The 27321-nt window shown below is 50.4% G+C and overlaps 1 protein-coding gene across 1 annotated transcript; it reads left to right on the forward strand.

Annotated features, from left to right (window-relative positions):
• The first annotated feature begins 1076 nt into the window (after positions 1–1076).
• On the forward strand, positions 1077–24939 carry LOC141997819 (tyrosine-protein phosphatase non-receptor type substrate 1-like). The gene is made up of 8 exons (XM_074970276.1): positions 1077–1167; positions 14225–14566; positions 17133–17453; positions 18043–18390; positions 20036–20149; positions 21869–21890; positions 22920–22959; positions 24335–24939. The coding sequence occupies exons 1-8, from the start codon at positions 1086–1088 to the stop codon at positions 24593–24595; spliced, it is 1530 nt and encodes a 509-aa protein (XP_074826377.1). The 5' UTR covers positions 1077–1085; the 3' UTR covers positions 24596–24939.
• The last annotated feature ends 2382 nt before the right edge of the window (positions 24940–27321 follow it).

Genomic DNA, 27321 nt, shown 5'->3' on the forward strand with positions numbered 1-27321 from the left:
GTGATTGCACAGAAGGGGAACTGAGGCACAAGGGACTTGCCCTTGGTCACACAGGAAGGCTGTGGTAGAACAGGGGCTCGTACCCCTGTCTTCCAAGTCATAGACTAGTGCTCTAACTACTGGGCAGCCCGTCCTCTCAACCCCTCTGCTTCCTGCTTTCCCTGCCCTCCAGTTCTTCCTCAGCCTTTCCCTGGGTTCCATGGGGAGCATCTGGGAGAGGATTGGTGCAGACCAAGGCGGGCTCCTGGCTCCACTCCCACGCCTGGCTGGGGAAGCGATTGGCGAAGGCAATGAGCGACGCAGGGACCGCCCCAGCAGCAGCCGAAGTGAGCTGGGGAGGCCTGGAGCCCAGGGAGGAGGGCAGGGAACTCGCCCAGCCCACCTTAAGCCAGCAACGTATGGCTGATTCAAGCAGGCAGGAATGACCTTAGAAAAACAAGTTTGTGCGGGGCCAGGCAGGGCCCCTTCTGGGGCTGGTTCCGCTGCACCGCCCGGGCAAGCTACCTTAAATCGGGGCTGGCCTGAAAGCTGCGGGGGGGCTCTCTGCACTGGTACATTGTGGAAGCAGAGTCTCATCAAGTCCTGACTGCTAGGCAACGGGCGGGGGGGGCCGAGCGCCAGCAGCAGCCGCGGCGGAGAACCGGAGCGGCAGCCAGCCCAGCCGCGGGAGCCGGGCGGCCGGGTCCGCGCGCTGCCTCGCCCGGGGACGCAGAGGGCGCGCGGCGGCCCGCTGCAGCGCACGGGGGCGGAGCGCTCCCCCTGCGGCCGGCCGGCCAGGTGCACCCCGCGCTCCTTTCTGCTCCCCGCCGCGGAGGGGGCGTCGCAGCGGGGCGGCATGTGATTGAGGAAGGCGGCGGGTTCGCAGGGGTCACCGCGCCGGGGATTTGGATACCGCCTGGGCAGCACCAAGCGGCCGCCGCCGGTGCGTGGCATCTCCCCGGGGCAGGATCGGGATCGGTCCGATTCCTCTTCCTCCTCCTCCCTTCGGGCTGGGGCGCCGGCGTAATTTCCTCCTGCCGCTGCCCTGCCCCGGACCCTGCTCTTCACGCAACTCTTCTCCTTTCTGTCCCTGCCAGGCGCCCGCGATGGAGCCTGTCGCCAGCCGTTCCAGCTGCCCTGCCTGCCGGCTGCCCTGCCTGCTGCTCCTCGCCCTGCTCGGCCGGCCGGGTAAGTGACGCTGCCTCTCACCTGCTGCTGGCAGAGCTGGATACTCCTGGCAGAAGGATTGTTGGGTCCTGTCTTGATCCTGCCCCCCCCCCCGCCCCATCTCTTCCTTTCCCTGGTCTCTGGTTCCCCTCAACCTTCCCCTATAGAAACCCTTTCCATCCAGGAGGGTCTGGTGCACAATATAGATACGTATTGACCTTTAACTACCGCCGCACCACTCCAGGGGAGGGGGCCAGAGATGTGAATTAAAGGGACAGGGGGATTGTCTATGGACGGTAGGAACCTGGGCTCTGGCCCCCTCGTTCCGCAGGGGTTATGGGAACCCCAGGATCCCACTGGGTAACTTGGCTCATGGCTGTGGTTTGTTTGATTTTCTCTAATCCATGGATTCTGCTACAAGGTAAACACCTTGTCCTTGCCCTGGTGAAAAAGGGGCACCAGGGGCTGAATTCAGCAGGGGTCTGAACTCATATGGCTGATGCGAGCTCATCAGCAGATGGGTGTAGATGGTGAATTTGTCAAAATTGCATAAATCTGCCATTCAGGCGGTGTACGGAATTGGTGTAATTTACATACAAACAGTCAGCGTAATAGAAGGGCAACTAAGGGCATGTCAGCACAGGAAGTTATTCCTGATTAACGCCCTGTGTGGACGCTCTTAGTCCAGAAGAAAAGTATCCACACAGGGAGTTAATCAGGAATAGTTGATCTGTTTTAAATTCACACCCTATCTTATTCCAGATTAATTTTCATGAGGCCGCGTAGGAGGCTGTAAAATGGGCACAGGTGTAAAATAGCTGTTTTCTTACCCACTCGGGTAGTTGCTTTTCTTGTTCCTTAACCTCCTTTCTGCACTGCGTGGTGTGCACATCTCACTCGCTTTGCACAATCACCGAACACCAAATCAGTATAACTTCCCGGAGTGTGCATCAGTTTTCTGGCCAAATTACGCCCAACATGAATTCTGCATCACAAGGGAAGTTGCACACACCGACTCCAAGCTCCGTTTGACCCTGTGTAGGTTATGTCTACACTCCAGACTGTACAGTGGCATAGCTGCGCCGCTGTAAGGGCTCCTGTGTAGCCGCTCTATGCCGGCAGGAGAGAACTTAATTAAGCCACTTTCAACGAGGGGCGGTAGCTCTGTTGGTGGGAGCAGCTCTCCTGCTGAAATAGTGCTGTCCGCTTTTGTTGGTGAAATTTACGTCGGTCACGAGGGTGGTTTTTTCCACGTCCCTGACTGGCAAAAGTTTTGCCGACAAAAGTGCTAGTGTAGACAGAGCCTAATCTAGGGATTTATACTGTGTTCGCCCCATGGTATCTGAGCACCAATCAGGGCTCCTGGCTCACATTCCTGGCTCTGCCAGATGATTCCTTTAAGGCTTGCAAAAGGCTCTGAGATCGATGATGAAAGTTGCGATTGTGGTGCATCTAAAGTATTTATTTATTCTTCCTGCCATTTGCACTTCCCTCTTTTCACTCCCTTCCCTCTATCAGTGTCAGTAAACCTCCCTCTCCCACCAGGAAATGAGCCCTGCGGCGGCTGCTTTCAATGGTGCTTCGCTTGCAGCTGAAATGATGTCAGTAATTTTATTTCTGCCTCGGGATTAAGTAATTGGTGAACCTTCCTTCTCTAATTCATGTAAGGCCACCTGTGTGACCAAAGTCAAGGTCTGCGTTTCATTGGAAGCCCTCACAGGAAAGATGTTGGGGTAGCCAGCTCCTGCTAATGTCCAACCACCTCTAATGCCAGTCCATGAGCCAGAACATGCCACTGACTATCGACTGGTGGGGGGGGGGGAAGAGAGGGAGAGAACCTCTCTAGTCTGTCCGTTTCCAAGAGGAGTTCTGTGTCCCAATCATAAGGGCAAAATTTTCAGGTGAAAATGTATGTGGGGTTCTTTCCGTGCTGACTGTGACCACTGCTGTCTAAGGCTGACGGGTTCCAGGGATGGTTGCCACAAAGAAATTTCTGAGGGGGTAGGAAAAAGGCAAAACAACCCAGAATATTTCTTCCCTGCAAAAAAGTGGCACTGGCTGATCCCTGGTAAAGCTGCCTTTGAACTAGAGCTTTGCCAAATCAAAGCCATGACTTCCCCCCACCTCCCTGACACCAATTTTCCTGAACAACTGGGCTGATTCAGCTCTGGGTTCCATTTCTCTAAGTTCTCCCTGTGTAGGAGATTCAGATAAATGGTTCTGGGGTTCTGTCCGTGCTGGGGAGATGGCGGGGGAGGGGAGGTCGCTGAAGCAGATGACATTACCCTGGTGAACTACACCCACTTTCTGCTGCTGTCACCCACGTGAAATACACCCTTCCTGTAACCCACCAGAGGCTGTCTGGGGCTCCCTATAGCGCTGTGTAAATTGATCTCTGGCTTTCTTCTCCTTTTTCTGAGTTGCAAATTCCATGCTCATTTATAGCAAGCACCTGTTAATTTCCTTAACTGGGTATCCCCACTGGGGGGAATTTTAAGCATTGTACCTAGTGAATTATTGTTGGGCTCCTTCTCCAGTTGAAATTGTCTCATTCCAACGAGTGACAATGACACTGACTGCAAATATTCAAACCAGCTGCATATTTCTTTACGAATGTGAAGTCCTCGCTTAATAACACTTTTATGCTCCTTCCAGTGTTACTTTAAATTGCTTTTGAAGAAAAGCTATTTTTGTGGGCAAGAATTTAGGCAAGAGCTGCAGCTCTCCTGCAATTAAACCTTAACCCATTCCAACCCGTCTAGCATCAAGTGACTTGAAAATGGGGAGAAGGGAAAAATTAATGACTCACCGAACCAGAAATTTTAAACCACAAATAACAAACTTACTGCTCTCCTAAGCCAAGCAAAAAATCAAGGTAAGGATATACGATGCTGAGCCCGTGCTGCGGGACACCATGCAGGATACTGCCTCCTTGCTGGGCCTGGAGCATCGTAATTCACTCTAGCCTTCGCCACTTCCCCACCATTATGAATTCTATACTGTACAAGTTCTGGGCCTGCGGTATGAGGATTTCCACACTTACAGTGCTTTTAAAAACAACATCTCACTATCCCTGAAATTTAACATCATGGTAAAGTAGATTGCAGCAGATGAGCATTAAGGGCCCCAATCCTGCGGGGATCAGCACATGCTTAACCCTCCTTAACTCATTCTTAATTCTAACTTTTAAAGGCGTTAAGGGTGCTCAGCACCTTGCAGGTTGGGTCCTAAAACACGAGTTGCCAGTTTCCTAAGAAAATGGGTTTTCTAAGACACTGTTCAATGCTGTGCCTGAGAAGGGATTTGTTGCCGAATGCATGTTCGCTTGGGAGGAACAGCTTGTCTTTCGTTTGTGGAAGCTGGCTGTGCAAATGATCTCTTTTCCATGCGTGTGATGCGGCAGAAGGAACTCATGATCTTGACCACTGTACAGTATATGTGTCACATGATCAGTGTCTGAGTCAGTAGCTGTATTGCACAGACTATTAGAAGAAACTTTCTGAACACCCTCCCACTCAGCGCTTCCGTGCTGTGTAATAGGAGCCTTCATGGAAAGCGATGGGTGAATTCTTGCCTGATTTTAAACCCATTGAAATACTGGTGGATTCAGAAGCTCCCCTATAACAGTGCTTGTGTTTTGCTTTGGGGAGACAATGGGGAGGGGGAGAGATGATGGGGTTTAATTGTGGGGAAAATAAGTAAGGAAGAGAAAATATCCAGTAACTGATGTGACAGGGTCAGGCCAGATGGCTAAAGGAGAGTAATAGAAGGCAGATATTAGCCCCGGGTTAAGTAGGTCCCTTTTCCCTGGGTAAGGTAACAGGGAAGGTTCCAGAACAAACAGGAACCTTCTGGAGACAATTAAGACAGGCTGATTAGAACACCTGCAGCCAATCAAGAAGCTGCTAGAATCAATTAAGGCAGGCTAATCAGGGCACCTTGGTTTTAAAAAGGAGCTCAATTCAGTTTGTGGTGCGCGTGTAAGGAGCTGGGAGCAAGAGGTGCTCGGAGCTGAGAGTGAGAATGCGGACTGTAGAGTACAAGCATTATCAGACACCAGGAGGAAGGTCCTGTGGTGAGGATAAAGAAGGTGTTGGGAGGAGGCCATGGGGAAGTAGCCCAGGGAGTTGTAGCTGTCGCACAGCTGTTCCAGGAGGCGCTCTAGACAGCTGCATTCCACAGGGCCCTGGGCTGGAACCCGGAGTAGAGGGCGGGCCCGGGTTCCCCCCAAACCTCCCAACTCCTGGTCAGACACAGGAGGAGTCGACCTGGACTGTGGGTTCACGAAAACAGCCAAACTGAGGGCTACCGTGAAACTCCAAGGCGAGCAAATCCGCCAATAAGCGCAAGACCCACCAAGGTAGAGGAGGAACTTTGTCACACTGAATTGCAGCAGGGAATGGAGTTTCAGCCTAAACTTTGCATTTTCTTGCTTGTATGCTGCAGTCGGCATGTCTATTCAGGGTTTTTCAGCTCAGTTTCCTCTTTTTTCATAATGATGAGGGGAAAGGGACTCGCACCACTGATGGATCTCGGCATTTCAAGCCTTTTCTGAACTCATCCTGGGCCAAATGCCTCCCTGGAGTTACTCCGCTGACATCGCTAGAATTGTACCAGGAATTAATTAGCCCACTATGGCAATAGGCATGCTGAGAGGTAGGCCCGTTTTGTATGGTGACTCCAGTGATAGTTGTGTACTTGTAAGCTGTGCGATGTAAATACGCCTAGTGGAAGCTAGGAAATGCTAGCATGGCAGCTCGTGTCTGACGCTTGCGTGCTGTGCCCGTCCTGCAAATGCTTCTGAGCCATTACAGTAAATCCTAATATCAGCAGTAGCTTATGTCTGATCTACGGACCAACAGGTCATCTTAGGTTATGGAGAAGTGGCTGAGTTGGGAGGATGGGGGAAAAGGGCTGATACAAGCTGGGCAAAAGCAACATTTGAAATATATTCCCAAAGAGCGTACAGCTGGGCAATGCTGACAGAGGCGACAAGGAGACCAAAGCCGCCAGATGGGCGAGTTGCATCTTCAGCCAACAGCAGTGATGGTGTGTTTGTTTCACAGTTACACTGATGGTTCTTCTCAAAGTGCCAGCTCCATCTGAAACAAACAGCCACATCTAGTGCGCTGGCCTCACCAGCTGCAGCAACACAACTGGCCGACCTGTGGCAGAATGCGGGTCACCAATTGGACTCGACAACAATGAACAGACTCATTAACCACAAACTCCTCTTCAGTTAGAAGCTGACAGCCATTCGGATGTGCACACGTTGCAAGAATAGGGTTGGACGAGCCAGTGCATGATACGGATGAGCTGCCTGCAGATCCTCACTTCAAAACACAGATGGGCTTGAGCTCCAGGAGCACGAAAGAAAGTTTCTAAAACTCTGCCACTTCCTATACATGCTGAGTAGCTTGAGGATGCGGGGTGCCAGGGGGGGGAAACGCCATCCTAACTGGAGACTATGGATAGTGGGTTTCAACAACAGTGACCAACAGTTACAGTTCATGGCCCAAGTTCCTCTCCTAGTTATACTGGTGTAAATGCAAAGTAATTCTACTCACGTCCATGGAGTTACTCCAGATTTATATTGGTGTAACTGAGATCAGATTCTGTCCCTCTGAAAGCCTGCATAATACACACAACTTGGCTGAACCACATCCAGACCCATTGATATCTGTTCCTAAGGCTCCTCAGACCCCCCAGGATTCCAGAGCAGACACTTCCCCCATCTTCCTCCTCTCTGGGTACAGTTCTTGCCTTTCAGATAGAGAGATCGACAGATGGCGAGAGGGAGGAGGAAGAAGAGAGCTCTCTCACATCCACTGCACACTGTACATTCTACTAGCCTATACACTCCCCCTGCCTAGGGCTACTGATATTGACAGGTTCATTCCTACTGGGAAACTTTAGCCGGGATCTTCCTCTAGACAGAGCAGAATTTTGTTTTGCTCTTAGACAGTTAATGTTGGAAACAGCTCCCTCTTTAGTAGATGTAATTTAGTCAAACATTGCTGTTGTGAGCATAATGCAAAAGGAAAATTATCTTCCCAGTGAATTTTTGTTGGAGAAATAAATCACCCACAGTAGCGAGCATTCAGTTCCACTCCATCACGTTCTCTTTAGGGCCCGATCCTCAGGAAGTGGAGATGTTACAGTGATGAGTGTTGGTACAGGAACCTAGGTAGGACTGAAGGATCTCCAAGGCAAACTCCCACTGAAAACCTTGCGAGTCGTACCTGAGTGAGACTTGCTGGACTGGGCAGTTCTAGTGAGGATTGCCGTGGGCAGATGGACAAGAATGTCTAGAATTCTTTCACGAAGCAGTTCTATGACCAAAGATGAAGCCAATATATTGGCAATACAATAGAAGCCCTTATTTTTGCAGCAGAAGCTGCTTTCCTGTTATTTCCAAGTGATTATGGAAGAGAACAGCTCTGCTAGTCAGTTAGGTCCATTTTCAAAGCAATTAGTGCGCAGTGCGCCAAGGCCCATATTTAATATTACTTCTGTGCAATAATTGTGCACTCGTGGCCATGGCTTCTGGGAACAGTGTATATATCTAAACCTATCAGCCAGCCTTGCATGCATTAGGCAGCAGTACAAGCCATTCACCCCAGTCCTCTGTCTCAGCCTGCCTGGTGGAAATCACTTCCAGAGTTGAGCCCAGAGTCCAGCAAACGAGTAGTCAAGACGACAACCCTGGCACAATTCCTTTAAGGCCAACACAATGACTCTGGTGCCAATTCCATGGCAAGGAGCCATCTACCAAGGATAACCTATCTCCATGCCTCAAGAACTCATGTGACGGCCACCAGCTTGGTCCACAAATGGGAACCAGAGACCTCCAGAGCTAAAAGCCAATGCTCTCTAGAGATTTATATCCTCTGTGGATAGGGCACAGAGAGGGATCTGTAACATACATTCACCAACAGGTCACACTTAAATCTAGTGACTCTCAACAGGGGAAACCCAGCTGATGACACCCATTATGGAGATGCATGGGGAAAGGAGGTCTTCTTTGACAAAGGTAAGATAAAGACCCAAATGAGGAACACAACCGCAAATTAGCTGGGAGAGATGTGGGTTTTTTTTCTTTATCATCTGTCCCTGTGTTTCAAGGCTATTGGTTGGTTGCAGTAATTTACAAAAATTAAATCCGGAGCTAACAAGACTTGTGTGTGGAACAGAGCTGAGTGAATTATTCGTGCTAAACAGTTGACTTGATGAGTTTGGCCTCTTCGTGCTTACCGAAATGATTGGGATTTCCTCCAATGTGGTGGTTGTAAGAATTTCATCTTTTTATACTCTTTGAATTGATTGGGTTGCTGCAAGGATTCTATAGACAAAATTTGAGCTGTTGTGTTTGGTCAGATGATCAGAAGTCACACGCAATTGGTTCTGTTTCCTGGGAGAGTGTAGGAGGGTTTGGAGAAGCTGCTGGAGCTCTAAATCTCAGGAAGCAGCAGCAGGTTAGGGGGCGAGAGCAGATATTGCAGAAAGCTTTTAGATCTCTTACTTCCTGGGTTGCACAGACCTTGCTTGAGGCACCCAGAAAAATTAGGCAATCAGATGTACTGGCTAGGTGCAGAGCAGAAGTTTAACTTTCCCTTCTCCTGTGCACACAAGTAACTGAGTCTGAGTGCAGTCTTAGCTATGACCAAAGTGGTCAGATCCTTATCTGGGCTGCTTAGTGGGCTCTGTTACAGGAATGGTCGATCTGTATCTATTACATTCAGAGATAAGATGCCAGTAGGCATAGCTCATCTGCGTCAGCTCTTCACAGCCTTGTGCCAGGTTCTGCTGCCGGGTTTGAGGAACGCTCGTTCCGTGCTGAGCCAAACAGAGTCGCTTCTGGAGAGAATTCTCAAACACGCAGCTTAAACCTGGTGCTCTGACCCTTGGTACAAGTACGGCTCACTCGCATTCGCACACTCAAATGTCTGTGAATGCTCGGCTGCTTTGGTGCAGGAATAGTTCAATGCTCAATGGAGGCACGTCTGAGTCTAGAAGTTGAGTGCAATGCCTTGTTTCACAGTCGTGCACAGCGGAGATTAATGTTCTCTTCTCACTGCTCACACATGCTCCAGTCTCTCTACTCCCTGCCCTTTAAAGAACTTCTCTCACATGCCAGGCACATGCTCCAGAGAGGGACACTGCTGTAAACGGGTATCTGAGAAACTCAGGGACAACGTAAAATTTAACGTTGTATGAGCCCAGAGTTAGACTGCCACCACTTACGGATGGATGAAATGGAGACTAGACTGAGCTTGCACATTCTGAAATGCCACTGAGCTTCTACTGAAATGGGGTTTCCACCTTTAAAATGTCCTTTTGGACACACTTGTGTCTCAGTATCAAAGTGCTGATGCTGTATCAGCTCCATTCTATTTTGGGGGAAATTTCAGTGTCCTGGTGCTCTTAGTCACATCAAAACCCAGGACTTACCTGTGAAAGGAACAGTAGCCAGAAAGCAACAAACTTAAAACTGATATTTTTACACAATGCACAATTAACCTGTGGAACTCGCTGCCACAAGAAATAATTGATGCCAAGAATTTCTCAGGTGTCAAAGGATTGAGAATCTATATGGATGAAGAGAACATTAATGGGTTACATTATAGGGGATAAGAAATTATAAGCAATAAAAAAAATCTCTTGTGGTGGGGCATCAACCAGCCACTAATTAACAGGGTCTAGGGAGAAACTTCCCTATGGCAAGTCATTCCATAGTTGTCCAGTAGGGGTGTCTTGCACCATCCTCTGAAGCATTTTGATATTGGCCACCATGGTGAGAGAGCCTAAATCCCAACTGCTATCTGAGAAAATCATCTGGTCTCTACAGCAGTTGTAAGACCCTTTTGCACCACTGGAGCAATGCAAAGGGAACTCTTCACAGGGCAATATTGAGTCCAAGTCTTCAGTTTTATGGTGGGGATATAACCTGTGTGCAGCTGCTGCACTAAAGACTAGTATTGGATTCAGGCAAAGAGAACAGACCTTACTGGTGAAATGCTCGGTATTTTTAAAAAAGCGCATCACAGCGAACACTAAGCATTTCCTCAAGAGCTAACTACTTACACGTTTGGTTAAACTTAACACCATTTGTTTCAGTGCCATCTATTGACTCCCAGTCATAATATAGTATGCAGTGATTTACTCTTAGCTGCGAGTGCCATTAACAGCCACAGAAGCTCTGCAACTATATTACACTTCCCTCCGTGCAGCGTTTAAAAATGTAACAGTAAGCAATGGCATGGATAGAAATCTTGTTCAATTCAGTTTCAGTAACTGCATTGGCATGACAAGTGTTGCCAAAATTAATCCATCAAATATCTGTGTAGGCTACAGAGCATCTCTACCTATATTGCTCCTCCTGCTGCTGCTTCTACAGGTCTTGACTACAGCACTTTTCATTATTTCTGGTGGTCTTGAGCTCTCACCTTGCCTGCCCCATTGTGCCTGGGTATTGCAACACTTAATTTGCTTTAGATAACCAGACAGCTCAGTCAGCTGAGCATGGCAAGTCAGGGTAACAATGAAGTTTCATCTGAGGCTGCTTTATCATCATCATCATCATCTTTTGAAGGTAAATTGGAATGTTCAGGACATTTTCAGAGACCTCAGACAAAGTTCTCACGTAGTTGACCGGCGCAAATACTTGTTTCTGCACATGCATGTGGACACACAGCCTTGATATGCCGTGCAAATGAGCACTCGGGCTCACAAGGTGGAGAATTCTGTGCAAAAGTGCCCACTTGCATTAACTAATATAGCATACTCTGATTAATTGGGAAGCTGTTTTATTGGGATGTCTCCTAGGGAAGTGACTTAGCCTATTGGCAGGGAATGGTAGTAACTTCTGGTTAATTGGGAAGAATTGGCATAAATATCACATCTGCTTAGTGCCAAGTGGTGCTACCCCGGTCTGCTATTCTAAGATTCAGTATTTGAATTCAATAGAAGCCAAATAAAGATAAAGATTTCAATGCAGGAAATAAGACCTATTCTTGTATTTGTATTAATTACAATAGTTTGTCTCTTGCGTTAAAATTGGAAAAGATGCAGAGAAGGGGAACAAAAATGATGAAGGGTGTGGAACAACTTCCATAGAGGAGAGATTAATAAGACTGGGACTGTTCATCATAGAAAAGAGACGACTGAGTGGGGATAGGATAGAGGTCTATAAAATCATGCCTGGTGTGGAGAAAAAGTGTTATTCATCCCTTCACAGAACACAAGTACTAAGGGTCACCTGAGGAAATTAACAGGCAGCAGGTTTAAAATAAACAAAAGAAAGTACTTCACACAACACACAGTCAACCTGTGGAATTTGTTGCCAGGGGATGTTGTGAAGGCCACAAGTGTAACTGGGTTCAGAAAAGAATTAGATAAGTTCATAGACGATAGGACCATCAATGGCTGTTAGCCAAGATGGTCAGGCATACAACCCCATACTTGAGGTGTATCCCTAAGCCTCCAACTGCCAGAAGCTGAGATTGGATGATAGGGTTGGATCACTTACTCATTCCCCCATTCTGTTCATTCCCTCTGAAGTATCTGGCACTGGCCACCGTCAGAGAAATGATACTAGGCTAGATGGACCACTGGTCTGAGCCAGCATGGCCATTCTTATGTTCTTAAGTTTGTGGGGTGTTTTTTTAAATGGCTCTTTTTGCTGATAGAGAAGAGATAACACCAACCTGCCTCACGGGCTAACGTAGGGATCAATACATTCATCTTTGTACAGTGCGTTGGAATTGTAAAGCTCGCTGTAAGTGCTAATGATTATTATTATTCACGAAGGCTCTGATCCTGCTGCCAATTCCTCTAGCAGGGACTTCCATGCCCATGTACTACCACAAAGTCAATGGTACGTGGCCCAGGCCCAGGCCTCCATGCTACCACAACTGGTTGCAGGACCAAGTGTCTAATCAGGGGGTCCCCATGAAAGTTTTATAACCCCAACATGCTGCAGAGACGGGCTTAGTTTCCAGTGAGCAGGAGTATTTTATACTCTCCTGTATTAACTTAAGAGTAAAGAAGCTACGTACAGAGCACAGAATCATTAGAGCAATTACACCATAGACATCAGGGGCCTGAGTTGCCTCTCTCTTGTGCCGGTATCATTGAAGAGCCACGGCAACGGAGTTCTTGGGAGGACGGTCAGGCCCATCAAGGAAATGTCATGTGGTTCACAAGTAAAACCAGCATCTGTTTTTACAAGATCCATTTCTAAGGTGCCCACCCTGGGCATTCATTACATAATTAAGAAGTTTAACGATATCCACTGAAAGGAAGACACCTCCCCTGTGTTAAACTAGTTTCTTTGCAGCATCAGAGCCAGGTTGGGACTGGCAGGAGAATATAGCTGAAACAACACAATCACCCATTAAAAAAAAGGTCAGTACAAAAGTGAATCTTTCATCCCCTCTAATTGTAACCCCAGCCATTTCTACTGATCGCTTTAAACAGTCACCAGGAAAGTCACACTTGTCTGGAGTTTATTTTCCTCATATCGTTACAAAAAAACCCATAAGGTGACTAACTGGCTGATTAGGAGACAAATATTTTCTTTAGTTCGCGTTTGGCAGCACTTTGTATGGCGTCAGTTTGGCTGCTCTGTTGATGATCACTTGGGCTCTGTCTCGTTCGTTAGCAGGATGACGTGGCTCTCCAGCTCGGCACCTCACTCCTGCTCCTCCCCAGTCCTGCAGGAGGGAGTTTACCAGTAACTCAGCACCACTGCTACTGCTGTAGCTGAGTTTGGAGCCAGGAGGACCTCTCTTCCTGGGAGCCCTGTACGGAGACTGGGGGCAACAGGAGCCGGGGTGAGGGAAGTGGTGGCTGGAAGAACCTCCTCCCACCGTTTCACCATTCAGACCTCAGGGTAGAATATATGGGGATGAGACCTGCTACTTCAGGTGTAACTCAAGTGACATAACTACTCTCCACAGAAGATACCCTCCTGTGCTGAGATCAAACCTGTACAACTGGGGGCTGGAGGATTTTAAATGGAATAGTTTTGGAAAAGTATAAATAACTGGGCAATGGGCATTGGATGGAAGCTACACCTACCTAACAACTAGGACAAAGCCCAAACCAGCCCCACGGATATCAGGCTGGGATTATTGCTGACAGGCCTCTTGCCTTGCGAGGAACCACTGAAACTTTTCAAGATGGCCCAGCCCGATTGCTCAGCCATGTTTTGGGTTGGAAGTGTATTCAGTGCTGTAGATCCCTTCTTTGATCAATACCAGGAATGTCCACCACATCTCAGCCCAGGTGGATTACTTGAATTAAATTACTCTCTGTACTATACAGAAGAATCTGTGACCCTGTAGCACTGCTGTAACTTCCATTGCTTTGGGGGTCCCTGTTTCTCCTACAATATTTTCTCGTAAAAGAAAAAAGAAAACACCGTGACCTGACAGGTAGTAAGAGATAAAGCCATCCCCACCTGGGCTTGTATGGTAAGGGATAAGGCACTTGTAGATACCCAAAGACAAATCATGCATATAAAATTTATGACTAAATGTTAGTTTCTCCAGGGCAATAATCCAGCACAACCACAAATTGTGGTTTGTCTAGACTGACATTTCCACCTCATTGCGTGTGCAATTTAAAGGGGCACAGAATCTGAAGGTGTGTAACTAGCTAGGTAAGTATAAGGTGCCTATCACCTGGGTACTGAAGATGGGAACGGTTTGTGTGATACCAACAGGCCCAGAGTCCCCTGGTTGGGGCATTGGCCAGTGGATTTGGCCCAGCCCAGCTATTTTCAGTCAACGCTGATAAACCTGGCAGGTATTTTTAAGCTGGACCATACCCGTCTTCTGCCGGCAGCGGCTCAGCCCCAGAGCGATGGCTCTGGGCATTGCCGTAATGCAGGACAATCCTGTAAGCGCCTGCTGAAAGGAGACGTGATGGGCTCGGCCCTTGGCCACGGGAGGAACGGTGCTGCCTGTTACTCTAAAGGTCTCCCCCGTAACAGTGTCACTGGCTGTGTCCCGGCCCCGGGGCAGGGGGGGTGTCGAGTAAAAGAGCTGGATTACGAAGGTTGTTTTTGTTACAGGGGCCGGGGCCGAGGAGTTCCAGCTGCTGCAGCCCCAGGGCGCCGTGTCGGTGTCCGCGGGAGAGACTCTCACTCTGACCTGCTTTGTGACCGGCCTCGCTCCAGTAGGACCCGTGAATTGGTTCAAGGGCTCGGGCGGGGGCCGGCAGCTCGTTTATGCAGAGAGGGGATCATTCCCCCGGGTGACGCGGGCTGTGAGTGGCTCTGACACAGACTTCACCATCCGCATCAGTGACACCCGCCCCGCGGACGCCGGGACCTATCGCTGTGTGAAGTTTAAGAGGGGGTCGGGAGCCGATGAGGAGATCAGATCCGGCGCTGGCACGGCCGTGACTGTGAGCGGTGAGGGCGAGCTCCCGTCCCAGCCACACGCCCCTGCCCGCCGGGGGCTGGGACCAGGGCGGGGAACAACCTGGCTCCGCCCAGACCCTCCCCGGGGAGCTGGGATTCCCATGGGGCTCCCCTAGACCGGCGCTGAAGCAGGCCTGGTGGAGATTTGCCCCATGACTGATGGCCCTGGGGGAATCTGGGCACCAGGCAAAAATCTCCATTTCTGTCCCTGCCTTGGCCCTCTGAAGATGGCTTCACACTGCGATGAGCACCGGGGGGGGAGGGGGGGTCTGGTGGGAGGAGGCAGGTGTCAGGTTAGTGCCTCCCTTCTCCTCCCCCCACCAAAATGCAGGTGCTGCTGGCATTGGCAGGCTGATTCTGCCATCACCCCAGCGGTGCCGGTGTACCAGGCTGGGACTCGCCATTTCCCCCGCCTCGTACAGAGCTGGGGGGAGGCCCCACAGGAGCTGGGCGGCTGGAGCATCCAGCCCCAGTTCGCTCCTTGCGTGCACAACTGGAACTGAAGCCAGACGCAATCCTGGGGTAACTTCGCCCTCCCCCACTCGTTTAATTCCTTCCCCTGTAGCTCAGTCCCCTGGCCTGAGCTCGGGTACGTGAATGAGGCATTTGGGGCTAGCTTCACAAGGGTACTGAGGCACAGGGGGGCTGGAACAATCTGTATCGTGGGGGTGCTGGGAGCCATTGAACCAAACTGTAAACACCCTGCATATGATGGAAACCACTTCAGTTCTAGCACCTATGCTGAGGCACCTAAATGATTTGGGGGCCTTAGACTGGGTTTAGGCACCGCAATCCAGATGTACGGTCCACTGTGACCCACAGAACACCCACGCCGTGGAGGCACCTGAACTCGGGGTAGATCTTCCCTAGGCCTCTGGTTTTCCCCTTGGCCATTCAGCTGCCTCAGCCCCAGAGCAATTCACAAACCGGGGGAGATGGGCACCCACCTGCCTACCTCACGTGCAGAGTCCAAGCTGGTAGAATCATAGAATATCAGGGTTGGAAGGGACCTCAGGAGCTCATCTAGTCCAACCCCCTGCTCAAAGCAGGACCAATCCCCAACTAAATCATCCCAGCCAGGGCTTTGTCAAGCCTGACCTTAAAAACTTTGAAGGAAGGAGATTCCACCACCTCCCTAGGTAACGCATTCCAGGGCTTCACCACCCTCCTAGTGAAAAAGTTTTTCCTAATATCCAACCTAAACTTCCCCCACTGCAACTTGAGACCATTACTCCTCGTTCTGTCATCTGCTACCACTGAGAACAGTCTAGATCCATCCTCTTTGGAACCCCCTTTCCGGTAGTTGAAAGCAGCTCTCAAATCCCCCCTCATTCTTCTCTTCCGCAGACTAAACAATCCCAGTTCCCTCACCCTCTCCTCATAAGTCGTGTGTTCCAGTCCCCTCATCATTTCTGTTGCCCTCCGCTGGACGCTGTGCTCAGAGACCACCTAGTGTATTGGGTCCCATTCAAAATTGAGGAGAAGGAGGTGGAGGCAGCTCCCGTTCCCTTAAACTTGTTGGTTCGAGCACTCACCTGGGTGCGAGTGCCCTGAGTTCAATTCCCCCCTTTGTTAGGGGAGTTAAACAGGGGTCTCCCCGCTCTCAGGAGAGTGCTCTAACCCCCGCACCAATGGGACCCTCTGGGGGGCTCCCTCAGTCCCTCCATTGAAGCTGTCCCATTGTGCATAGAGAGAGTCACTGGAGCAGGGGAACGGGGCCCTGGGCTCTCACCTCCAACCTGGGTGCCCAAACCAGCAGACTCCAGCCTCCTCCCCTCTCTCTGGTTCTGTGACTAGTTATCCAGAGTGGAACAGCTTCACCTGGAGACCCCTGTTCAACTCCTCTCCCCCTCAGGCAGAGAGGAATTGAACCGGGATCACCCCACGCCAGATGAGTGCTCTAACCCCAGGCTAAGGGGGGGGACACACACCCTCATCACCACCTCCAGCTGTTGTGCGTGGAGTTACCCGCCTGCCTATTCACACCACAACCACCTAGGGTGCTTAAGCTGCCTGACACCAGGCCAGGGATTCCTATTCGTGGATCACTTCGTGGAGCTGGGCACCCCCTGAAAGCTGGACTTAGGCACCGATCACCACGAGAGGGCTGGGGCCTAGCACACATGCCTGTCCTGGTCCTCTCCCATGAGCTTAGGTAGCTCCCTGCCTCACGTGGGGCTCTTGTGGATCGCAGTCTAAGGCGCGTATCTAGCCCCGCTTTTGGGGGGAGAAATGGGGGCTATTTCCCACCCATAACCATAGGTGCTGGAACTAGGGGTGATATCACACACACACCCCGGCTTGAAGGGGTTTCCATTTTATCCACAGTTTACAGTTTGGTTCACTAGCTCTCGGCACCCCCACTATACACATTGTTCAGCACCCCTGCCCATGACTCTAGCCTCCCTACACCCCAGCCCTGCATCTGCTCAGGGACAGGGGCTGTGGCTCCCCCGATCTCAGGCTGTCCCTGTGGGGAAGCGGGCCCCATGGGGTGGGGAGATGGGCTCTCAGTCGCAGGGATCTGACTCTGACTGATAAATGCTTCTCCCTGCAGCCAGCCCCTCGGCCCCATCCGTGTCCGGCCCCCCCAGCAGGGCGGAGCCAGGTCCCTCAGTGACTTTCACCTGCACGTCAGGAGGATTCTCCCCCAGAAATATCACTGTGACCTGGCTCAAAAATGGGGCCAAACTCTCAGCCCCCCAGCCCCGGGTTCTCCCCGAACACGAGAGCGTCTCCTACAACATGTCCAGCACCGTGGGGGTGAGCCTGACCCGAGGAGACGTCCGCTCCCAGCTCACCTGTCAGATAGAGCACAGCACCTTACCTTACAGCACCCACCTGCGTGGGACCTACAACCTCAGCGATGCTCTGCGAGGTAGGAGCCCAGCTGGGGCTACTGCGGAGGGGCAGAGATGGATCCTTCAGCCTTTGGTTCCTTTGGGCTGGGTAGTGGGGGGTAAGAGGGGAGTCACTGAAATCCAGATTCAGATCTGGACTCTGCCTTGTGCCCTTAAAACTTTGAAACTCTTTGCCCTGGGCTGGCACATCCCCTACTCCAGCCCAGTGGAGGGCAGGGTTAGGAAGAAGGTGTTTGACTTTGTTTAAACCCTGGTAAGACACCACTCTCCATTTTAATGTACCCAGGCTGGGTCTGTCAGGGGTTTTTCTAGGGGGAAGGGGAGGGAAATTGGGGACACTGGGTAGACTTGGGTTTTTGCAGCCTGCTCATTTTAAAACATTTGCCTTCCCCTGGGTTTATTCCTGTGAGGGGGCCAAGGCTCTCACACGTGGGAAGGCAACTTAGAGATAACCAAAGTTCTTTGCCCTTGAAAAAATATCACATGGCAAGTGGGACATGGGCTCAGGGGGAAGGTCAGTCTGTCCAGCCCCAGAAATTTCCCTCTAACTCAGCAGGAAAAGGAGAATTTCTGTAGATGCCGAGCACAGGATATTTGTGTTCTCAGTTCCACCCAGGCTGCGAGTGGGTGACCCAGCAGCGCCCGTCGCACTGAACGAGTCTGTGATGTTCACCTGCCACGCGGAGGGGTTTTACCCGAAGGATGCGAGTCTCACCTGGCTGGAGAACGGAAATGAGACGAACCTTGGAAAATCCTCCCCCCTGGCCGAGAATCCAGATGGGACGTACACGCTGCAGAGCTCCCTGGAGGTCAAAGCAACTGAGCAGAGGAATCGGTCCATGTTCACCTGTCGGGTTGTACACGATTCCCAGCCCCCCACCAATGCCAGCCAGATGCTGACAATCTCCCAGCCACCTCCTGAGCCAAGCAAAGATGGTCCTTCACCTGATGCAGGTAAATGTGCAGCTGAACCCTCCCCTGCACTGCTGGGAAATGCCAGGTCTGTTCTGCTGAACCCAGGGGTCATTTCAGCCCATCTCCGGCAGTGGAGCGCCTCAGTGTAACAGCGACTCTTTTATTCCAGGATTATTGCTCAGCTCTGCTCTCCTGGGGCCCAGATGCGGAAGGGGAAGGTTGAGGGCAGAAACATCACTTTGGCCGCACTCTGTGCCCAGGGCAGATCATCTCAGCAGCCCTGCAGGGGCATGAATGTCCCTTGGAGAGGGGCTCAGGCATGGTCACTCCTGCAGAGCTGAGGATGAGGTTCCATGTGGCCAGCTAGTATCTTATGCAAACAGCTGCCAGCCGGAGCTGGGCAAACGCAGCAGGGTTCGGTTGACTGACTGAACCCGTGTGTTTGGTTTGGGGATGAACCAGCCCGTGTGTGTTGCCTGGGGGCTTGCGTTCAGAGTTCGGCCTGTTGGAGGTTTCGCTAGGAACATTCTGCACAGCTGATCACTTGCCTCTTGACTCTTCCTCTTTCCTCTGTATCCCAAGACATAACTTAACCCCTCCACACGGTGTGTGTCTGTGGGTGAAGGGTCTCTCTCATATTCCTCTCCAGCCCACTGTTGGTTGAGAGGAACAGTTATAGGGCCTGCTGTGCCACTCGGGGGGGCGGGGGGGGGTTGCTGTCTGGTGCTGCCAGAAGTTATACGGAGACCCAAAGGCTTCCACCACCCCTTTTCTGTAGCTATGGAACAGTCTAATGGGAACACGGTAACTTGGAGTTGCTGGTCTTCACTAGATATGCTCAGCAGATGGGCTGAGACTGGTTATTATTAGAGCTGAGCGAATAATGGATTTTCTGCTGCAGGGGCAAAAATTTAAAAACAAAACAAAACAAAAACAACCCCTCAAAACACTGTTTATTTTGACCCCAAATGGAAGTTTGTTTTGGGTGTCTCACCCTTTTTTCTACGTTAAACGAAACTTTAGCTAAACATCTAAACAAAACACCATTTCAAAATAAAACAAGAGCCAAGTCTGGATTTTGAAATGCCCAAAACAAGCCGTATTAGTTGTTTCAGCTGAAAGATTTGCTGAATTTGGCCTGAATTCACAAGGCTTTTGGTATAAAGAACCCAACTGCACACACTTTCTGGTGACTTCACTGTTTGCCAGAAAAACTTCAGCCAGCTGCAGTAACTCTATCCACACACCTTAGAGCACCAAGCGAACTGGATTCCGAATCCGCTCCGAAACACCACAGACTAGGTCTGAGGGAGACAAGGTGGGGGAGGGAATCTCTTTTATTGGACCAAACTTCTGTTGGTGAAATGGACAAGCTTTCAAGGTGCACAGCGCTCTCCTTCAGAATAGGCCTGTCATCTCTACAACAGCTATGAGTAGGAATCCCAGGTCTGTACAATCAAACTCCGGGGAAGTTCCCCTTTGTACCAAACTTCAGACCTGAGCTTTGGTTGAGATTCTCAAAGAGGCCAAAGGGAGTCTGAATTTCCATGAGTTGAGCTCCTAACTCCCTTTGGCATAAGCCCAGATGTTCTACATTTAACTAACTCAGTTTGGCGAGGAGTTTTTCTGGTTGACTATTCTGATACTGGCCTCCTATGATCCCTGAATTTCTCTCTTGTTACAGAGGGTAACTTATCTGAAGAAAAAAAGATCTACATAGCCGTAGCAGTGGTTTGTGCAGTGCTGGTTGTATTGGTAATTGCTGTCATCTACCTCATCAGAGTACGACAGCGCAAAGGTAAAAATGAATTATTTCCAGGGGTGCCTGCCGGGGCGGGGGGGGTGCGTTGGCTAGATCACTCTCTTCCCATACACCAGGCAGTGCTTTACAAACACACCAGCATCGGGGGGGATGGGATGAAATGAACGGAACTGGTTAGCGTTCACCTGGGGAAGAGAATTTCACTCGCAGCTATAGGGAAATGTCAGTTATAGCTTAAGGGTAACAGCCACTGGAATAGTTTTAAGTTATGCATCATGGAAATCATATGTATGTGTCACACTTCGTATTCTTCTCTTTACATTGCTCTTTTAGTTCTATATAGCATCTAGGGACCCCGAAACCCCGCTACGAAGGTGCAGGCTAGATAGATGTAGGGGCAATGACTATAGATTCTAAGGGCAGTTATGGGAATTTAAAAGCTGTAGTTGAGGGAGAATCCTGGCCAGGACACCAGGGTTCTCTCCTAGTGCTCTCCAGAAATGCCCAGGGGATATTTGACTTCCTCCTGGACAGATGAAAAGTAAAAGGACCCTTGGTTTAACGCCCCCTCTAGAGGGCACTGCTGTATGGACACCAAGTAAGGAAAGCATTGACTGCATGAAAGATGGGCTGCAGTGTGTGTCCTTGCAATGGGCTTAGCATGTCCATGGGGCCACACCATTTTGGATGGAGACACTCTCACCCCCATGCATTAGAACATAAGATTCTAACACTATCCCATAGAGCCCCGCACAGCTGCTAGGAGCAGGTGCTTGGATAACTTCAGCATTGCACTGTGGGAAGGACCAGTGCAGCTGCACCACTTGTTCCACTCCCAGCATGGAGGGAATACCACCCCTATAAACTTCACTGGTTCTGCCAGGTCATGAACTAAAGACCTCATTCCAGGTGCTGCAACCAGCTAGTCCAACAAGGGATTGTACAGGGTCCAGATCAGCCCATGTGGGGATGCAGGTGTGTTTGTGGATCTGTTGTAAGCTCAGGGTGTTTCAGGCACTGGTTTGTTGCAGTATCTTCTTGCCTAACAATGCAGCACTCCATTGATACATCACTGAAACATCAGTACTGGTTGTGATCTCAGTAGGGTTATCCCTCTTGTCTGATGGAAGGCTAAATGGGAAAAATCTCACTGCTATCATCCCCCCTCTAGTTTCTGCCAATTGCGGGAGGAATCACAGCTCCCAGTACTGGGCCTGGAAGGCACTGGAAGATTCATCCCAAAAATAAGAGGGGAGGGGAGGGGAATTACCAGAGGATAATCTCATCAAGGGATCCGATAACATTTTAAACAGCAAGAGCAATAAGACCTTCTCAGAACTCTGATACCCTTACAGCCTTCTGACTCATTTCCCATCACTCCTCTAGCATGCCGCCATGTTTAACTTCATAAAGCAGGTCCATTCTGAAAACCCCCAGGCTGCCCATAATATTGTATTTGATGCAATTTCTGTCTTGCAAAAGACACTCCTAAAATAGGAAAGGTTTAGACTCCACCCACAAAGATTTGTCCTGCAATGAAAGGAAAGGAGCTTTGCAATATGTTCAGCAGAGTTTGCAGGAAGATGCTGTTATTGGGTTTCTGGAAAGGCTGATCTAGCAACTTCTACAAAAAAGTTAGAAAAAAAGTAAATAGTGTGCAAAGGAGCTAAAAAAATATAAAGTAACGTGAAATGATGTGGGGAGGAGGGATTATTACAGTAAGGTTTTTTAAGTTGTGTTTCTCTTTTTAAACAGGAAAAAGCTCCCCTTCTGTAAGGTAAGCACCGATCTCCACTTTCCTCATTGAACTGTTGGGTAATCAGTGAGGGAATTTAAAGCCACAGGAGTTAATGAAGTCAAAGCGTTGACACCAGGGCTGAACTGGGGTCAAGTTTTAGCTAGGTTCCAAGTTTGTAACTTTAATTCCTATGTCATATGCGGGCTAACATGGTTTAGGATGGTCTACGCTTCACTTTAAAAGCTCTTCGCCTGTACATGGCGGTTGATGTGATGCTCAGTCACTAGTGGATGGAAGAGGAGATCCGTGCTATGGAGACGTTGGTCTCTAGCTCTAGTGACGTGGAGGGGTTGAATATCTCAGCCATTGTAAAGGCAAGAGTACCTCATGAGCCATGACTCAGCCTGCTACAGCACACGACCGTTTGAGAATTACCACCCAGAGACTGCTCAGTAAAGTCGCTCTCTGTACAAACAGTTACGAGCCAGCAAGCAGACATCGCTGGAGATGGTTCTCCCATAGCATTGCTGAACGGAGGTTCCTGGCCGAGCATACACCCACAAATTCATTAACTGAGCTGTAAACCAGCCACTAAATAGCTGTAAACCTGCGTTACCTAGGGAGGTGGTGGAATCTCCTTCCTTAGAAGTTTTTAAGGTCAGGCTTGACAAAGCCCTGGCTGGGATGATTTAGTTGGTGTTGGTCCTGCTTTGAGCTGGGGGTTGGACTAGACCTCCTGAGGTCCCTTCCAACCCTGATATTCTATGATTCACTTGTTCTTTATTGTCCATGCCACACACAGGCAGCCTGGGGAAATCCAGATCTTCATCCTATGGCCAGCTGGCTACTTAAGTCTGTGTGTTGTGTGAGGATAAACTCTGCATGGTGCAGTTAGTTCTCCATTATCACACACTGGTATCCAGTGGTTCTCCCCTGTCCTGAAATCAACCGGTCAGTCAGTCCTCGGCCATCCTAACCTGAAAGAATCCTCTGCAAAACTTAGTCACCCAGCAGCGCTACCATTTTAAAATACGAGTGTTTGACTCTGTTCTGTTGCTTTTTCTGTAGGCTACACGAGCCCAAGAAGAGCCCCAGCACAGCTCTCCAGGTATGTAACAGCTAGCTTCCTTTGGGGAACCGGAGAGGGGAGAACGACGGAAGACACCATGAAAATACCAAGCGTCAGTCTAAAATCATGGCAGTTTATTAAGTGCTCAGAATCTCAGCTATGCGAGCCTACTTCTGTGGCTGGGGGGAGGGAGAGAGACACACAGTTCAGGACAAACACTCCTTCTCTAAATTGCATAGGGAAGCTGCCTCCATCGCACTGAATTTCTCTTCTCCTCCTCCCCGGCGCCCCCGCCCCTCCCCAAAGAACAAGTCTGGCTCTATTGTGGCTAGAGCCAGCTGTACAATAAGCCAGGGAAGCTATTTCTAGAGTTATTTTGCATTCTGTGATGTGGCTATGAGTAATTTACCGATCAGAATTGAGCTCTGTCCCCCCGCCCCAGCTCGTCCACATGCTCACGTACGCACACAGCTGGCCTAACACTGGAAAGACCTCATCTATTCTGGACATAGCCGCCCAGACCATGATCTCACTGACACTGCTGCAAGTCTAGAGTAATTCTGTGGACTCCAGTGGAGCATCTCCAGGTCTACAGGGGTGCAAGGGATTGCAGACTCTGGCTCGGTATTGCCCCTGGTTCTTCCCTCAGAGCATCGTTCGCCAGCAGACTTAAGGGAGAATTCTTGCAGTGGATGGTAATAGTGCATCTCAGTTGCCTGGAGAAGCCTGAAGGTAGCAAGCGAGTGTCTTTGGTTAGTCTCGGGCCCTGTGGACTAGCATGCTTCTCCGCCCCTCTTGAAACATTATCGAGTGTCCCCAGGAGCCTGAGTGACCGTTCTAGAGCCAAGTTATCCAACAAGTACAGCTTGCACTGCTGCTGGCTAGATGTCCCGCCAGCATGCCTTAATCCTGCCCGGGATGGTAGATACGTCTCCAGAGCCATTTCCATCTTTGTTCTCTGCTGAACAAGCCAGCCAGTTGGCAGCTGATGCGCATAGTTGAGGGGTTGGTTTGGAATGGGGACAGGATCCCCCCTGTCTCGGGGATCCAGCACCACTAATTCATCAACGCAGACCCCAGGTCTCAGGCGGTAGGACTTTACATTGTAGCACATCATACTTGTGCTGCCCTAGCAGGGTCCATCCAAGGACCTCAGAGCACTTTAGTCATGAATGAAGTAGTTGTATTCCCAGTTTACTGATGGGGAAACTGAGGCACTGGGCTACTAAGTGACTTGCCCAGGGTCAGTCAGCAGCAGTGCTGGGAGTAGATTCTAGCTCTTGCCACAATCTCCTGCTATAACCACTAGACCAGACTCTTAGCTCAGGATGAACAGCTCATATCCCATCTGTATGCCAGCTGCAGGGGACACAGCTCCCTACTGACTCCATGTTTTCTCCCTCCCCCAACTCAGGATTCTGATCCCAACACCCTGACCTATGCAGACCTGAACTTTGACAAGCAGCAGAAGAAGAAGAGCACGCGCCGGTTCATGGAGACGAGCCCGCAGTCGGAGTACACCTGCATCCAGACCGGCCAGCCGGCAGTCGCTGAAGACAATCTCACCTACGCTGACCTGGACATGGTCCACCTCAGCAAGGCACCCAAAAGACCTGCCCGCCGACCCGAGGAAGCCATCTCGGAGTACGCCAGCGTCCAAATCCAAAAGAAATGATCAAGGCTAAAAGCAGTCCGGGGCTCACTGGGGTTTTGGTGAAGTCTGGCAGGCCCTTAGCTGGACATGGAGCCCTGGTCCTCCAACACTGGATCTCAATGGAGGCACCAGGAGCACAGTGGAAGTGGGTGCCAAGCTATGGGAGCTGCATTCCTGGGGCCTGGAATGCTTCTCACAGCGTACGAAGCCTCCCCATGCTGCTGTGTCCTCACTTGAGCTAATACCAACTTCCACAACAGGCCCAGAGAGGCCAGACTGAACTAAGATCCTCACACCGTGCAGCTTTATTTCTGGACCAGTATCTCTGCTATTCCCACCCCCTCCCCGGTGATTTGTCACAAGACTGGAGAGGTCCTTCGCTTGGTGCACTGAGTTTCCTTTCACATGTGTCAAGCAGACAGACTGTTTTCAGTGCTTCGCTGATGCAGTGGCCTACTCCATCTTGTAACCTCTCCAGACAAGGGCTGTCCCCGTCTAGTGAACACCTGAGTTTCTCTGCAGCCAGTTTAGTACGTTGTGTGCATGGAAGAAGCTGCCAACCTGCCGCAGATCAGCCACCTGCAGGAGAGGAGGCTGTTTTGGGAGATAACGTAGTGGCAGAGAGCTGTCTGGCAGCAGGCTCTGGACTGCTGTTCTCAAGGTAACATTGGCCAGCTAGCTTGCCTGTTGGAGTCCCTCTGTGAAGAGCAGACACTCTTTGATCCAGAGTGACTACTCCCTCTTCCTCTCAGACTTCCTCCCTCCTCCTGCTCCAGAACCCATGTCTGAACGAGACTGCTCATTTTTAGGCTCAGATTTCCCGCCAAACTAAGTGTGTCGTAAGTAATTCCTTAAGTTTCCACCTGAGGTTCCCCCTTCCCAGTCATCCCATCCTGGGGGCAGTATGTTAAGACCAGTGACCCACTCGTGCCCTTGCGGGTTGAGCGCCAGGCTCTGCAATCAGATCAACAAAGTGAGGACGTTTCTCAGCCCCAGAACACCTTGGGCTGGGGAACGCAGCCTGCGAAGCTCCCTGGGCAGAGCGGAGAGTCTTGATCTGACCCAGGAGCCATGCACAAGCTACACTAGTCATGAGCTCCTAGGCACCACCGCTCCCAGGCCTGTGTTCCCCTGGTACAGAGCATCCTCATTGCCAACCACAGAGCTTATCCTCATGAGATTGGGACTAACGGGCTTCCTACAGAAGCTTGTGCTAGCCGGGGTGGGGGAAAGAGGCTAGCCAACCTCTACTGCCAGAGCACAGGCTACTTCCAGGGCTATGCTGCCTTTCAGCCCTTCCTGCTGGCCAGTTCATCCAGCACGCCCGGCCTCAGTGCCTGGAAGCAAGAAGAAAGCCTTCATGCACGGGTGGAGGGCATCCCCCGGAGAGCAATGTCACCATGACTGTTTGACATGTAACTGTTCATCTTTAGAGCTAAAAGCCAATGCTTGTGTGTTGTCCATGGGTGGAGTGCTGTGTGCTCATCACTAGGATGAGACGAAAAACTAAGTGTCAGAGTCAGCATGATAATCCCCAACCCTGTCAAATGAAGTTCTGATAAGCAAGTAACCCTCCATCAGCACTGGGGGGAGGGGTGCAGATTTCTGACTTCTCGGCCTTCCCCACTGCTGGGCAGACTTACTGGCCTAGCGAAGAAAAGTGACAAACGAAGCTGAAATGCAACCACAAGTGGCATTTCAGAAGCAGCCGTCTTCCTGATTTTCTACATGGGAGGTTGCAGATAACGCACCATTTCAATTTTCACCTTATCCCTAGGATTCAGGTTTCAAGATTTCCAGGGTCAGGAAGAGCTGGGCTTGGCAGCTGGTGCTCCAGGCAGGGGATTATACCTGTTTATGCCAGGCCTGAATGTGGCCCCCTTGCCCAGTTATTGTGATGGCCGAAAGCCCTTTCCCTGCCCTCCTTTCCTCAGCAGTATTAAAGAGAAGAGGTGGGACTTGTGGTACCATTCCTTGGAAGGAGGGCAGAAGAGGGAGAAATAATCTAGCACTAAGACGTGTTGGTAACTAGGTTGTATTCTAGCTGTTTGATCCTGCAGGGAGCTGGGGAGGAGGAAGGGGAAGCCAGGAGATCTCGACAGGATGTTTCAAAACTAACTAAATGACCACTTGTACAGATTGCAACATATCTTTTTTTTTTTTTTGCTTGCAGGATATTTTTGTAATAAAAAGTTCAAAGTTCTGTCTTGCTTGTGGGTCGGTGCCAGGTGCTGCCATAGGGAAGCCAGAATACCCTTCCTGGGTTAGATACCCTGGGGGAGCGGGGAGGCAAATCTGAGTCGTTCAGGTTCTCAGACCCTTTTCCCCATCTCGATGTACGGCCCAGTTTTACTCCGCACCTCGCTGGGTGGTGTCGGGGAGAAGAACGTGCAGGGGTGAGCACAGCTGCTTTGTACGTCTAAAGCATCTTCTCGCCAAGAAGCTCCAGGGGCTTCCCAGTGCAGCCTTGCGGCCCCGCTGCAAGGCAGGGCAATGTGATCCCCATGGAGCAGACAGGCAAACTAAGCCACTGTGCGGTTTTTAAAGAAGTCTGGCACTCAAAGGTGCAAGTGTCGTCCTGGTAACCGAGCACAGATGCATGCGCATTGCAGGCAAGTGGGACCATTTGCGTGTACAACTGCGGTACCCGATGGGATTTAGATGCACGCCTACCTCGCCTCGGCGGTCACAGCCAGTCAGCCTCAGGATTAGAACTCAGGAGCTAGTTTAGTCTTGTGCTTTTCTAA

The sequence above is a fragment of the Natator depressus genome, chromosome 13, assembly GCF_965152275.1.
Source record: "Natator depressus isolate rNatDep1 chromosome 13, rNatDep2.hap1, whole genome shotgun sequence".
Lineage (NCBI taxonomy): Eukaryota > Metazoa > Chordata > Testudines > Cheloniidae > Natator > Natator depressus.